Source organism: Phasianus colchicus, chromosome 3, assembly GCF_987193195.1.
Source record: "Phasianus colchicus chromosome 3, bPhaCol1.hap1.1, whole genome shotgun sequence".
In the NCBI taxonomy this organism is placed as follows: domain Eukaryota; kingdom Metazoa; phylum Chordata; class Aves; order Galliformes; family Phasianidae; genus Phasianus; species Phasianus colchicus.
Window position 1 is genome coordinate 54,116,186 of NC_143438.1, and position 16,481 is coordinate 54,132,666.

General features: G+C 39.3%; 1 protein-coding gene across 1 annotated transcript in view; it reads left to right on the plus strand.

Moving 5' to 3' along the window:
• LOC116242197 (chloride channel protein C-like) overlaps positions 1–16,481 on the plus strand; it is a 76,407-nt gene that overhangs the window by 18,077 nt on the left and 41,849 nt on the right. The window contains exons 9-11 of the mRNA XM_031612841.2: positions 3,457–3,560; positions 4,097–4,268; positions 5,844–6,015. Of these exons, the coding sequence (XP_031468701.2) occupies positions 3,457–3,560; positions 4,097–4,268; positions 5,844–6,015 (448 nt within the window). The remainder of the gene's footprint in view (positions 1–3,456; positions 3,561–4,096; positions 4,269–5,843; positions 6,016–16,481) is intronic.

Sequence of the window (16,481 nt, forward strand, 5' to 3'; positions counted from 1 at the left end):
AAATGTGACTATATGCATCACCTAAGCAAATTTCCAATCTAGAATACTACTTTTGCTTTAAAAGGTATATGAGCTTTATCTGAAAGTACATACGCCTACAGTATGCTTTGACTGGAAAGCTGAAACTGAGAAAAACAGTGATTATTCTCATCTTCAGCCACCTGCTGTTGCCTGCGGGACATGACTTGATCAGTCATCTGTATAAGAGCATGGAAGGTGACAAATGCATCAGAGATGCATGCCAGTACAGCACAAACCGTAAGAAGGATATTTAAAATTACAAAGTCTATTTTAATAAACAGAGAATATGTGATTGATTAGTTAGTGATTTTTAGTGATGATACAGTTGAAGAGATCCTTAAGCTTGTTAAAGGATTTGCAGTGCAGGTATCTTTCTTAAGAAACACATATCAAATGATAGTTTGATTTCACAGTCTTTGCAAATGGTCACTGACAGCATGGAGCTTTACATGTCCTCCTTCCAAGCAGGCAGTATGCTACATGTTGCATAATATGAATGGTCAGCGTTAAATAACTCACCACTGGTGACTGATCTTTGAACAGCTTATTTTAGTACACAAAAAGCAGCCATACCTCTCCATCTCTGCTACCAATTCTCAATTATCTCTTGACTTGCAATACCTTGTTTAGCGTTGTCAGCTGTAGTATATATTTACAAGTTATTTATAAAGAAATCTTTGTCACCTTAATACCTGACTTAGTGACTATGTTTTTTTTTGTTTTTTTTTTTTGGATTGCTGCAGGAAAAGACTTTTCCTCACCCTGACACCCTTTTTTATTTTAAGAACTAAATACTTCCAGAACGTTATTTTTAAAAGCAAAACTATTTTTGCTCTAAAGGAAAAGCTTCTGAAACCACAAACATTTCATGGCTTTTTTTTTTTGTCTGCCTCCAAATCAAAAATAGTCAGACTAATCCAACCTAGAGGCTAAACTGTCATGTCAATTTTTCATTTGGTGTGGCTGTGAGTTTTAAGGAGTTGAAAATGAATAGATCTGAAGGGTATTAAGAACCAAACTGTAATGGACTTTGCAAAGTCATGCATCTGCTGGAGGTAGTGGTAACACTTGCAGTGAGTCTGTAATAAAGTACAAGACCAAACATGGAAAAGAATCTTGTTTGTTTTCTCCAAGTCTTAGAAATTTAAGATGAGAATTATCATTGCAATCCTGAGATTTTAGTCAGGATCAATTAGATTTGTCTTAAATTAAAATGGGATATTTAATCATTTACCTTTGAATATCCAATAGGTAAGTAATAGGCACCTTGGCCATCTTAAAAGAATCCAATAAGAACCATGTAGCAATAATTAAGAAAAAGTAAGAGGCTTGTTTTTGTCTTTTGTACCAATCCATCTCTTCAAGTGAAGCATTTGGTGGCTTGGTTTTTTTGATTGCTTGTTGGTTTTAAACCACAACAGTGCAACAGCTGCAGGTCCATATGGGACTGTAGTGTCTGTGCCAGTATTGACCATGTTTCCTTCTATCATAGTTTATCCTCATGATTTTGTCTTGGAACTGTGCTTTCAAAGGAGTTTCATAGCACTTCCTGCGGCCCTTGATATTGCTAGATGAAAACAGGTGGAACAGGAAGTTGTGAGGAGGCAGGAGGAGGTAAAGGAGCAATGGGCTCCTTCCAGTAGCAGGTCTTGGCAGAGCCCACACAGCGTGCCAACACCGTCTTCCCATCTGCACCAGGGATAAACCTGTCTCTGCTAAATATACTGATTTCAAACAGAGTCCGTGGGACAGAAGCCTGTGCATAAACAAGTTCTGCATCTCTATTCTCTGTGCTTTATTCTTCCTTCTCAGCCATGTACTTTAATTGTAAAAAGCCTTCTTCTGTTGTTTCTCTCTCTGCGATTTTGGCATTGCTGCAAGTATCAAATTAGCTCTGAGATGTGCTTGTTTTCATTTGCACTCTTTTACCGGTAGAAAAGACACAATTTGCGTAGAACTTGAGGTTTTGCTATAAGTGGGTTACACAATCATCTGATTTCTCAAGTAGGATGGAGTAAATAGTGTTTTTTTTTTTTTTTTTTTAATTGACCATCACAAATTTGGAATGTATTCTTTGAAAGTTGGATTAATGTAAAAAGCAAACACAGGACTAGAGAAGTATCTTGTGTTGTTTTGGTTGCCAATCCATGGTCTGGAAAAAATTTCCTTTTGCTAGATGTTGGCTACATTTTAAGTTTGCCTTGTAGTTCTGAGCAGGGATCAGGTGGGTTAAATACCACAGATCTCCGGCTCTTTGTTCCAGGAACAGAGTTCATGTTGTTACTCTTTGGGTTGCGGTGATGTCTAAAACATGCTGGATACTTCCAGACTAGGAGAAGGAAGTCCGTATCTGTTCAGGAGGGGACAATTGCTCAAGATGACAGAGATTGAGAAAGTGTCAAGGAATAGCAGGGCTGTATGAAAGGCTGGTCATGGGCATGTGATAACCAGCGGTCCGAGCTGCAAGTTTTCCAGTGTTGAAATAAGTAGTGCCAGGACTTGGAAAGGAAAGTGTTGAGAATGTGCTGGGCAAACATCTTTTAAGTTGTGGGAACTTTGTATTCCTTCTGATCTCTCTGGCTCTGTGGTGCAAAATGGTACAACTGTCGATGTGACTGTGAGCTTGGGGTGCTGTGCTTGCCCATGGAAATAGATGTTCATCAGGAGTGACAGATTTCTGATCTACTGATCCAGTTTAGCAGAGTCACAATCGCATAAGGAGATTAAGGCCAGGGTGGGCATTTTAATCAGTCTTTTTTTTGTTTTTCCAATTTTAGTCAGTGAAATGTGATTCCTGGTTTTGTAATTTTTTTTATTTTTATTTTTATTTTTTACAACAGGAGGTTTGTGCAGAGCAATATGATCAAAAATTAACCAAGATAATTAGTTCAATGCAATGAATCATAAACAGATCCAGTAAACAAGATTTATTATTTAATAAACTTAATTGGGGGATATTGGTATTCTAATATTTGAATGGGGTGTATAAACAGGAAAGGGAATGGCTGTTTACAAGCATGGGTAGTGATAGGACAAGGGGGAATGGTTTTAAACTGAGACAGTTTAAACTGAGACAGATTTAGGTTAGATATTAAGAGGAAGTTTTTCACACAGAGGATGGTGACACACTGGATCAGGTTGCCCAAGGAGGTTGTGGATGCCCCATCCCATTCAAGGCCAGGCTGGATGTGGCTCTGGGCAGCCTGGTCTGGTGGTTGGCGACCCTGCACAAAGCAGGGGGGCTGAAACTAGATGATCATTGTGGTCCTTTTCAACCCAGGCCATTCTATGATTCTATGCTATGGTTCTATGATATAGGGTAAAGTAGGCTTTCTGTGTAGAATTTATACCTAACAGATGCATTCTATGCAGGTACTGAGGTAATTTATATTTACTCATTTAATAGTTTTTGTTTGTTTGTTTTTAACATTTAAGCATATACCAATTCAAGAGGGAGATTTCAGAATACGGATGTTCACTGAACACATCATGGATTGGTCCAGATGGAGTCAGATATTCTAATCAAACCTTCAATCAAGGTAACGAGACAAGCGAGTGACACACAGGAACAAAAAAATTATGTAACCAGAAGTAACATCCAAATATATTTACTCATAATATAGGGTATTTTTATTATTAAAATATATATATATATTTTATTTATTTTTTAGTTTTGTTTTTCAAAATGTAGTGCTCCCATTTAATATATTGGAACTTAAATCCATACTTGAGCTAAATATCCTGGTAAGTTTCTGAATTATTACTTCTGAAAGGGATGGGGAAAGAGTGCAACTGAAGTAGTATATCACCCTTTCTTTGGCTTCACTGGCTGCTGTTTCTCCTCATTTAAATTAAGATTAACATCACATGGAGCAGACTGGAAAGAACAAATAATGTTCCTTGTTTTCCTGAAAGTGCTTTATATGCTAAACTTCTCATTTGATCACAAATTAGTTGATCCTATGTATTCTGCTGAGCTGTTATCAGGTTTAGGCAAAAGAGAACTGATGCAACATGTACTTTTGTAAAGAATCCTTTTATTTTATCTCTCGACATCTCTTCCTCTGTGTTGCAGCTGCTGCTCTTCTGGTTGAGAATGGTAAGCGAGGGATCACATATCTTTTTAAACGTGGGACTCATGAGGAATTTGGATACACATCTCTCTGCACTGCTTTGGCATTTTACTTCATCCTCAGCTGCTGGACTGCAGGTTCTGCTGTTGCCAGTGGCCTGGTTATCCCGATGCTGTAAGCTTCATTCATCTTGGTTTGCGCTGTCTATGTAGAAGGCCTGTGTTGAGTAGCAATAACCTGAATTGTAAGCTGAAATCTTGGCAGTGGCAAAGCTATAATTGCTTGGAGGAGGTTGTATAGGTGGAACAGTCTCTCTTGCTTGGAAAGAGAGACTAAAATTGTGGAAAAGAATGAAAAAAAGTCATCCGAGAATAGCTGTAGAAGGATGATAGCCAAAACTGTATACTTTCCAAGTACAGATCACTTGAATCCTTTAGGGACCCAGGGAGAGTCTAGGCTGCTGGCTTCATCTCTGTAACTGTAGAAATATGGGTTCAGATCCAGACTTTTCATCTGTTTCCTATGCACATAATAACATGAATCTTAATCTTGGACATCAACACCCCAGACTTTGGAGAAAACTCCATATAGGCCTTTTGTTGTTGTTTTTAGAAAGCTATGGTAGACTAGAGCAGAGTTCTCACAGTAATGCTCAGAGGTTTGATGTGCAAACCGAAGTGTTCAGAGAGTAAGCAGCCGTGGATGTAGGGTGGATATCAGGAATAATACAATTCTAATTCTGAGAAAATTCTAAAATGAAATTTGTGTACTTAACTGCCTGCCTTTTCCATCTCTCTCTCTTTTTCTCCTAATCTTCACAGGCTGTTGTCTAATTATTTTTATTACATAATAATAACTGAAACATGGCATATTTTGTTTGATAGATACTGACAGTCAAGTCTTTCATCCAGCAACCTAATTTTTTTACTCACTTTTCATTTACTGGAACTGTATCCATCAATAAAATCAATCAATTGTATGAATAAATGGGGAAAAATTAGTAATGGCATAAGATGAAAAGTCACATAATATATAACATATATGTGATATGATATATATATAATAGTTCACAACTTCTGGAAGGTGAATGTCTGTACAAATCCAGTTCACAGGCTGAAACTAGGATGTGTATATTAAATTGCATATGGAATAAAATGCTGTGTCTCACCCCAGCAATTACATGTTCAGCTGTGCTAAGTTCTGTTTTTGTTCTTTAGCATAGCATATGGTTAGTTTGAGGACTCCTGCATTCTCTTCACAGCTTCATTCCTGGTTAGCTTTACACAGGTCATTAATACCTATTACTTCATTTTGCTCAATCAGTATGTGACTGTAGTATTTTACTTGCCAAGTTTATGGGGCACAGGTAGATTTAGCTGTAAGAAATTGTATAAGGCTGGACCTCTAGAAGTGTGGTCTTTGACAGAAATAGCTGAGTGTGTACATCTGTAACCTGTACTTTTGACTGTATTCCCATAAAGTCCATTCTCGTTTGTCTTTGACCAATATTAAGCAAGGCATGCTGATAGTTCTTTATCTACAAAATACAGTCAATTTAGCAATTTTGTGCTAGTGATTAGGACTAAGTAATCATTCATAATAACTAAGGATGATAGAGTTGTTTTGGGGAGAGGAGTTATTACAGAACTCATCAATTAAATCTGGGACAAACAGATAACTAGAAGCACTTCTGGGAGTCAGGATCACTGGCAAAAGGTGTACTTTGTTTTTTTTTCTTCTTGCATGCAGGTACATTGGAGCTTTGTATGGCAGGATAATAGGTTTGATCCTTGTTTCCATTTTTGGTGTTCAAAATAATGAATACGGAGCATGGATTGATCCAGGCCTCTTTGCTGCCATTGGAGCTGCCTCCTTTTTCAGTGGTGTGTCAAGACTAACCATTTCCCTCACTGTTATCATGGTGAGTACGTTAAATTTTCAGGTATTTGTGTGGCTATGGTTGAGTTGAGCTCTTGCTGCTGCAGCTAAATGAACCACAGATGGTGTCCCACACACACTGGACCACAGCGAAAGTATATATTCTTGGCCTACTTATTTCTAGCTTGTCTGAAGAGCTTTTTTTTTCTACTTCTTTTTTTTATTTTTCCTTTTTTCTTTTTCTTTTATTTTCTTGGGACATTGTATTTGTGAAAGCATAAGCTTGGAATTAACACTTTGAGAAGTCTCAGTATTTGATCCTATTTTTTAAACATTTCTTGGTCGCAGAAATGATATTGGCTTCAGTGGTTTACAAACAAGGAAGGAGAATATGGTATCTCTGTTTCTTCTGCATTCCAAAACTGGTAGCTCTCCCCAGTTGCAACACCTGGGGACAGTGTGTTGTAAGGTGCAGACAAAATTCAGCTCAGTCAACATAGAAATGATTTTGAGGTCACAAGGGGGAAGCCTTCACAGTGTTGAAATTTCACCTATGACTAACCAAATCTTGGGTGCCATTGCCCAAACAGATCTCATTAAAATCTTTGAAGATGTCAGAATTCACCTGAAGTGACCAAGCGGGGATTTTTCTTTCCTAGTACACTGCTGTGCAGCATTTGATAAAGGGTCTGTTTATTGGCACGCACTCAGAACTAGGTTCTTTTCAGTGATAAGCTGTGGAAATTGTGTAAGAAGCATTTTTTGATGTTTTAGTTTGAAAGGCGGTGTATGTGCATAACAACTTATCTATTATGAAGGAATAATTTGATTATGAAAACACTCCTACTTCAGTGTCCTTGTGATGTTTTAGCACTCGTTTGCCCATTAAGCACAAATGCCTTGTTATTTTTAATTATATAATTGCTATTGGCTATCTGCTGGAAGATCTGTATGTTTTGTTGGCCAGCTACAGTGTTGAAGCAAGGAAAACTGGTGCCTGAACAATAAGTTTTCTGAGAGCTCCCATTGCTACTGACTATAATGGCTCTTCCAAAGCAGAGAATTTTTAGCCTGAATTTTCTTGCAGTGGCTCAATAACTTTTAATTGAAGTATTTTGTAAAACATCACTTTAAGGTCTTGCTGGAGATACAAGTCCTGAGGGGCAAAAGCAGTTGATTGACATCTTCCTTAGCTTTGTGCCCATGAGGCTGGGCTTCATTGTAGGGAACTGAGAAGTGAAGGTGTGCCAGAACACTTGCTAGTCTTGGATGACAGAACTGCATTTCATTCAGCAATAACAGAGAAAAAAAAAAAAAAAAACCAACTATATTTTATTTGCTGCAATTTCTCCCTGCCTTCCTAATTACCTGCACTTGTTTTTTGTCCAAGAGCCTCCCAGAGCATGTATGTACAGCACGTGCAGAAGAATAGCTGGGAACTGTTTAGAGAGCTATACAAAAATCAGTTGAAAAGGCACTAGAAGAATGATTAGGATCGCATTGCAATGTATTCTGAATTCCCCTAGGTGTCATGTTATAACTCTTCTGTGCCTCTTTCTGCACAGGGAGATTGTGTTTCATTTCATGTTCATCCAAGATAAATAGCTGCACTGCTTGAGGAAATATTAATTTTTGAGGAGAAAAAAAGTCTTGGACATGACAATGCAAAAACATAATTAAAAGGTTGTGCCCTCAAACCATAAAATGCACATATTTTTCCTATATTGTCTGATGGGTTCAAAAAGAATTGAGTGTGTTTGCTTTGGCTTTTCACATAGCCTCCCATTTGGAAGCAGTTATGAATGTGGGACTTGCAGTGAACAGGTTTGTAAAATGCTTTCTTTTTTTTTCTCACGGCAGACCCCACAGGCTTCTGCCCACCTCTTCTTTTTGGCTGCTTCCTTCTACCCCCCATGCTGACACTTTACCCTCGCCCTCCTCAGCTATTTGTGGCAAATGGTAGACGTGGTGACGTTTTCCTTGGCAGGCACTGGGACCAGCCTTGTGTTGTGTCTTCCCACAGCCTTCTGTCTCTTACGTCTTTGTGCTGAGTGTCCTGAGCTTGCTGGCCCCAGTGGGCTTTAGGTGTAGGAAGAGGAATAGCATCTTCCTACACAGTGTGGTTTGCCCCCAGGACATTCTGTATTTTTATCATTTCTTTTGTATTTTTACCTCTTAATTACACTGCCTTGCAAGGGTTGAAGAAGTAGGATGGTACTAGGCTAGCCTAGGATTAGTGTTCTTGTCCAGTACTGGTGATGCTCCTATGGGCAAGCTAAGCTGTTCAGAAGCCAGCTGCAGAGAAGGGCTTGTTTTACACTGATTTGGATCCTTCATTCTCTGAATTGTCTTCCTTTCTGTTCACACATAATGCAAAATACCCCTAACTCTCTCCACTTTCCTGTCTGTTCTGTTCAAACACAATTAAAGCAATATATCATTTTATTGGCCTAATTTATTTCTCAAAGAGATCTTTACTGGTGGATTTGGGGAATGTGATTAATTGTGAAAAGGTTAAGACTCAAAAGCCTCCTCTGAGTGTGAAACACTGAAATATCAAGCTTTTGACAGATGTAGAATAGAGCAGAAAATAGAACATTCCTTAAGATATGGATGGGGAAATGCAATGTCATTGTAGAAACCAGAAGAAATTCTCCATGGGGGGATTAAATCGCATTGGGTCCTTCATTCTCTAGCTAATGGTGGGTGTGGCTGCTATGAGTGAGTGGCTTGTGCTAATGAGCAGTGTCTTGCTTCTGTGTAGTAGGCGTGGCGAGGAGACGGTGTGTGACGTGTGACGGGGTCAGGTTCCCTATGCTCAGGGCTTGCCAGGTGCTGTCCCACGATAGGACAGCGTGAATGCAAGGGGTGTAGACAAAGCGGGACGAGAATATTTAAGTGCCTGCTACATTTTAATAAACGCCATTTTGCTTCACCTATACTTGGGGTCTGTGTGAGCATTTGGCCCCGACCTGGTATGGGGTCGGTTTCGCTGGCAAAGCAGCACCTTATGGGGTGGAAAACGAGTGTTGCAGAGAGAACGGCAACACTTCTGAAATAAAATGACCATCTGGTGGTTGGTTGGAGCATTAGGAAAAGTTACTTATTAATGTCTGCCTGTTTTTTTGTTTTTTAATATGGTAGAAAGAACAAGCTGGTTTTAATGTCAGCTGGTTCATAAAAGTCAGTACTGAAGGCTCAGAGATGAGAGTTTGTGCTTTCTGCTCTCTGATATTTGGATCAGGACAGGTATTCTGGCAGAGCATGTTATATAGTTAACTACATTGCTGTAAGTACACTGCTGTTAAACAGAATCATTAAGGTTGGAAAAGACCGCTAAGATCCCCCAGTCCAACCATCAGCCATCCCCACTGTGCCCACACACCACGTCCCTCAGTGCCACATCCACACGGTTTGTGAACACCTTCAGGGACAGTGACTGCACCACCTCCATGGGCAGCCTGTGCCACTGCCTCACTGCTCTTTTGGAGAAGAAACTTTTCTTCATATCCAACCTGAGTGTAGTAAAGAAATTTCATACTTTTTATACGCTTTTAAGAAATTAAAACGAACATTTATTTTATGGAAATTTTTATATGCTTCACAGCATTGTTACAGATCTTCTTGGATAAACACAATAAAATAACTGTATCAGCAGGTAGTAGTGATTAAATTCTAACCTCATCCTTTTCTCTGCATTTCATCAGTACTTCAAGATCAGACAGGATGTGCTTACCTAAAATTACAGACAGGATGTATTGCTGCAAATTCTGTGGCTACCCTTCTCACTTCCTCTGAGCTTAAATTCTTTCATAAGGAACTGAAGCAGAGCATCAGCTGTAGGCATTATGATAGTAGATGTTAAAGGCATGTCTTATTTTACACACAAGAAGCAAGCATATAGCACAAGCTTTTATGTGATCTAACTAATTAGGGTGAAGTTATAGGATGAGCAAGATGCTAGAAAAGAAAGCACAAGACTTAAAACACATGGAAAATCTGCCTGGTATCCCATGTTGCCGAATGGTTAGAAGATGCAAGATGCTGCATTTTGAACCATTTGCAGTAGGAATGATGCAGGAATGTAGGATGGCTTTGAAAATGCTAAAATGAGTATAAATTATGGATCTTTTCTTGCTGAATGGGATTGTTAGGTTGTAGTATTTTCCACCTCTGTGGAGCTGAAGAGTCATGGCTTGGATTGTGAGCTGCTATATTTGAGTCTGGGTTGGTACCTGGTTATACCTTGTAGCATGTTGGTGAACTCCCCCTGCTCACTTCCACAAGTCATTAATACTGTGCTCTTTGGAGTGATCTTTTGTGATGATGTAATCAGCTTACATCCATTAATATACCACTTCTTTCTAGGAACTTCTTTTGAAGAGAAGGCTCCAAGGAGATCTGATAGGAGCCTTTCATTAAAAGGGGAACTATAAGAAAGAAGGGGAGGTTCTTTAGCAGGGTCTGTTGTCATAGGATAAGGGGAAATGGTTTCAAACTAAAGGAGGGGGAGATTTAGATTGGATGTAAGAAAAAGGTTTTTCTTTTTTTAATGATGAATGCAGTGAGGCACTGGAGCAGGTTGCCCAGAGGGGTGGTGTAATAACCCACCTCTGGAGGTATTCAAGCTCAGATTGGACAAGACTCTGAGCTGTAAGTGTCCCTGTTCATTTCAGGGAAGTTAGACCCTTCCAACTCAAATGATTCTGTTCTATTAAAGGGAGTATTTTAATAGAAATTTTGTGTTGACTGGTATATTTTGTGATGTTTTTGTTTTGTCAGAACATGAGTGACTTTTCCAATTTTCAGTGGCAACTTGCCTACTGCCTGCTTTATTTGCTGCTGTTTTGGTCCTGCTAGCAGAGCAAAGGCTCCCTGAGAGGGGGGGATGCCCAGAGAAGCTGCGGATCCCTGGAAATGTTCAAGATGGTCAGTCGGATCTAGTGGAAGGTAGCCATAGCAGAGGGGTTAGGACTAGATGATGTTTAAGTCTCTTTCAATCCAAACCATTTCATGATTTGATAGCTCTGACTGCTCCACAGGCAGGCTCCATGCTTCTCCTTGTGCCAAACGCCAGCACTCATCTGTGTTCTGCAGCTTCCTCCATTCAGAGGGGGCCACTCCTGTCACCCGGAACTCCTGTATACCCTTCTTCCCTTCTGCTCATTCAGTTGATTGTTCATGTGTGATATCTTATGGCCAAATACAGCAAAAGTTTCTTAACTGCCTAATTTTGTGGCGGGAGTGGCTATAAAGATTTAAGTCTGCAATAGGCTGCTTTTCCAGCATCACGCTGGCTAGAATCATTTAAAATAAATCCACTCTATTTTTGAATGAAAATTAGTGTTTCAGAATTGTTTTCATGAATACCTTGGGTTTTTCATCAAAAAGTTGAACAGCCAAGGAACAAAAATAAAGCAAAAGCTATTTAAAATATCTTGCCATGATCTTTGTTGTTTCGTGTTATCATTTTTCTATGAGAGATGAAATATTTCCCATGAAACACTAAGGATACTTTCTTGGCCTGTTCCAGGAAGGAGAGGGCAATGCACGGTGCATCATGGGAGACATGGTTTAATCTGAGATGCCTACTTATGTCCAATTTTAAAATTCTCGTGAGACACCACAATAGCATTCCAAATCAAAGCTTTCTGGGTTTTAACCTAAGAAATACTGCCCTACAGGAATGATAAACAATTTGTCAAGTCATTGGAACATCCCATAAAAAGTGCATGCTTGTAGGGAAAAACAAAATGACCTTGTTTTTTTTACTAGATAGTGGCTTTGTGAACTCAGCCCAAGAACATCAGAACAAGTCCCTTCTGATTCATTCATTCATCATCCATAAAGAAGAACTGCAACCATAGGACAGTGGTTAATCTGTAGTTAGCCTTGTTCTAATTCACGAATTAGAAGAGGATCTAGCTTTATCTCTGAAAGTGCTGTTTCAGCTTTGGCACCAGGTTTTATCAGTAAAATAAACAGATATGCCTGAATTATACATGGATTCAAATGGCACTGAACTTTTAGAAAGTTCAGTTCTGCATCTGAAATATTGAAATGGAGACTGCGTTTCTTCTTTAAATACATTGGAAATGAGGTTGTAATGTGAGAAGATAATATTTTTATTTCGTCATTTTTCTGGCTCTAACTTACAGTAGCTTTAAAGGTATTTTATAAATAAAGCGATCTAGTGTATTACAACACTGAATTGTACATTTGGGACAAGTAATACAAATCTTAATGAAAGTTCATGAGAATTTAATGTGCAGAAGTTATTTTTACTTCACAGTATCTTATCTGTTTTTAATTTTTTTCAAATTACAGAATGCAATTGGGCTGTTTTATGTAGTAATTCTTTGCCAAATTTAATTTGTTTCCAAATTAAAGGCATTTTTCAGTTACATTGTCACAAAAAGCATCTAAAACCATTAAGTTCTGTTATATTTTTAACTTAAAAACCTTCAGACTGCTGCCAGTAGTATTTTTTCCAAACTTTGTGAAAATGATTTATCTATGGGACAAAAGCTACTACAATAAGCCTACCTCTTTTTTTTTTTTTTTTCAAGCCAGAGGGGTTTATTATCATTTATTATTATTATTATCATTAAATTAAAAGCTCCATGTAACCAGCTGCTCTAATGAATGGGGGCTTGGGGCCAGAAATCCTTGTTTTGATTCTTGGATCCAGTTGAAACGAGAGTGAGCGATCACACAGCCCAGCTGCTGCTCTGTCAAGCAAGGTCTGTTGGTGGGAAGGAGGCTCCTCCTGCGTGTCCTGAGAGAGGCAGATCCCCAAGGAGGACTATGGCTTCCCCTCTGCCCAGATGGGAAGGACGTGTTCTGTTGTGCAGTTTAAAAATTTTGCTCTCCTCTCCTTATCTGGGTCAGGGACACATATGGTCATGGCATGAGCCCTGGTGAAGGTGTGCAGCTGCTGTAAGCGAAGAGGAAGCTGTGAAAGCACATGGAAAAGGAGAAAGGTTGCACAAAACAGGATCACAAATGGTAGCCAAAAGGACCTGTCCTAGAGATGGCTCTTCTCTTGCTTTGAAATATGAAGGAGTGATGGTGAAAGAACCCTTGAGCACATGTGGATGTGTCTCAGGCCAGCTTGTTGAGCCAGACCTGAATTGCTTTCTGGTATCTCTAAAAGGAAAAAAACAAAACAAAACCTATCCAAACTGACAGTGCTCACTTCAGCAGTCGCTGGTGCAACTTGCACGCCAGCAAAGCCCCACTTTGGAAAGGTAGATGTTGCACGGTGTTAGCTGCCTGGTTCTTCAGGTCATATATCACGAAGGCTGACCTCAGACTATTCCAGTTGTACCACTCCCACCTTATGCTCTTCCTTAGCTTGATCCTTGTTCAAAGAAAAGAGAGTTTATTTGGAAGGCTTGAGTCGTATTTTTCCCTTTCTTCTCCTTGTTTAGCAGGGTGAATGCAATACTTAAGAGAGAACAGACAAAGAGAAGGAAAGAATGGACTGTAAAAAATTAATACATCCTTTGGCAGCACAGACCTTGGGAAACCTCTGGTTATGCCTCCCTCTGACTTGCTCAAGACACAAGGGCGTGAAAGGGACATTGGGCTCCTGAGGCAATTAGAGTCTGGTGCTCTGGAAGGAAAATGGAGCACATGGCTGCCTGTGAGGAGGGCCTTTCCTATGTGAGAGTGATAGAGGCTCTAGGAAGCAGGTCATGTCAGCCTCTGTTGGCTGACATTGGTATTAGACGAAACAAGATTATGACCCTAGCTTTAGATAGAGTACATACTTGTGCTCTGAACAAGGAGGCATTTTTTTTGCCCTGCTGATTAATGTGCCCAAAAGGGCAAGAAGGTGTATGTGCTCATTCTACAGTGACGTTCAAATTTTCCTCTCCACTAAATGCTTTAAAATAAATCAGTACAATCATTCCAGCAGGCTTACTTAATACCAAATTTAGTAAGTGAAGTCCTTTGGAAAAGTGGGGACAAATGTAATATTCAAGATTTTTTAAATCGTTTTTCCTTCAAAGCAGGCAGAGGAAATGCCTAATTGTCTGGAAACTCATTTGGCAGGTTCTTCCCAGTTCTAGAATATTCAGTGCATCACCTTGTCTCACTTATATACTTACGAGCTCGCTTAACATTTTTTATTACACCTGAGATGGTTCACAGAAACTGTTTTGACAAGATCTAATTTTCTGTTACTAAGCTGTCTGATTTTTTTTTTTTTTTTTAAATGAAGAGTTAAAACTGTAGTCAGAATCTCCAAGTCTGCAGTTATTCATAGTAGGGTAAATGTTGGCTCCGATTAAGCTGTCTGTCAGGAGCCCAGTGTGTCTGAATGGTGTGTTTAAAGATATTTCCTAATGTGATTATAAGTGATGTCACCTTTTTACAAAGAAGGGGAGATGTACAGTAGTTTTGTACTGGTCCTGGTATTATTCAAATTGACATGAAAAAAAAAATCACAACTGTTGGATTATGTAGTTACTCTAACATACAACAAAGTGTTGCATACATTAAGTCCTACTACTTTCTGTTGAGTTTGCTCCAACTAGAGGAAGAGCACTGTGTATTTTTTGGCAGTTGTCTGTCTAGAAAGCAAAATTAGTGAAACTGCTCTCACAGAGAAAGGGGTGGGGAATAATTTCAGGCCATCAGGTTTTGTAATGCACTTCTCTAAGCAACTAGAGGCTCAGTGAATGACCCCCTACCCCCTATGCCGGCTTTGACAACCATAGGCTTTTTTTAAGTGTTCTGCTCTGATATTTAAAGTCTAATCTCCTAGTGCAGTGAAAGCTGAAATGAAGTTCACAGCCTATGGCATACAGTGTTTGTCAAATGGTGAGGAAGATGCACAGAGCCATGATAAATCTGCCGTCAGGTCTGCAGCTGCCTGTAGTCCTGGAACTCCTTATTCTCCTGCCTTTCCTGGACTAAGGAGCTGGGGCCATGGCAGTGGTTGTTGATTGTAGCATCACTTAAATACATCAGAGATTCATTACAACTCTCTTTGTTATTTTACAAAAATAATCATGAATAATAAAAAATTCTGCTATGTTATGAGTTAAAACATTACACAGTTTCTTAACTGGATTATTATAGAGTACAGTGCTTTTTTTGAATAGATTTTATATGTGAGCTTGCTGAATGTTTAGGCATGTTCAACAGGAAGCATACAAAATGTTGCTGTATTTATTAATAAGGAGTTTGTTTGACACAATGGGCCTTCCTGGGACACAGATTTAGAGATCTGAAAGTTCCTTTCAGGATTTGTGTCTACTATGCACCCAGAATACTGAGACATTACAAAGAAATCACAAGTAGATATCTTGCTGGGGATCTTGGCAAAAGTTGCTGTAATCACCCATATATTTCCTATATGAGTGCATCCGTTGCCACAGCCTGTCAAAACAGGTGTATTTATAGGCCTTGAGGGACTGAAACAAGAAATCAAACATTTCTGCTTTGTATAGCATCTTCTGTCCTAGTTCCCAAGGACTGAGACTCAGAGGACTTTGATACGTTTCCAGGGACTACTTAGCTGTTCTGGGTATTTCTAAGTTCTCTCTAGCAGTCTCCCACTGTTATGCTTGGTCTTGGAATTAGGGAAAGTTGTTCTCTCCATAAACAAGGAAATCATCAACAAAACACTGGTTGGCTTCAGAGGAACTCATGCAGCTATTTAAATCCACATCAGAGGAAGATGAGACTTGATCTCACTGAACATTAGGAATTAAGGTGGATTAAGAGACCACGCACAAGTGTGATTAATGAGAACTATTTTGCTTAAAAGTACGCGCTCTGTGCAAAGATATTTTTTTGTGCTCTGCTTTGGCAGTAATTAAGCTCTGGGGTGTTAGAGGCTGCCTTCTCATTTTAATGGTCTGGAGTAGTTAATAGAGTTACGAATGCGAGGAAGAATCCCACTAATTGTGCAATCCTCCTGGCACTGGGGATTTGGCAGGAAGTCCTTCCAGTGAACCTACCCCGGGTGTGTCACCCTTTGTAGAGCATGATGCACAGCTTTGTTTGCCTGAGGCTGCAAGAAATAATCATTTTCAGCAGTGTGAGGAACTTGAATACATAACTTCTTGGGGCTAGCAGGACTTTTAAAGAGATTTATGTTTACTGTATTGCAGCATCCCACTTCTTCAAAAATTTCCAGCAGTGATGGTGGTGAGTGATAAGGTGATGCTTTAAAGTGAATTGAGTTAATGGATGTAGTCCTAGGAATACAAAGAATTTCTTTAAGGGTGAAGTGCACGGGAAAGGAAGATTCTTTACATTTAAAAGGAGAGATTAATGGAGGGAGTATTCAGCTGGATCAATATTGAGGAAAGGTGCCTCTTTTGGCATAATCCCAGGTGAAAATAGTGAACAGTAATGGCATTGCAGTTATTTGTGTTGATAGGAATGTTATTAAGGGGGAAGTGAACTGGCTCAAGTGTTCAGCATGCAGGTTACTGAGGGTGAGCAGATCATTATCCAGACACTGAAGAAACTGAAATGCCACACTGC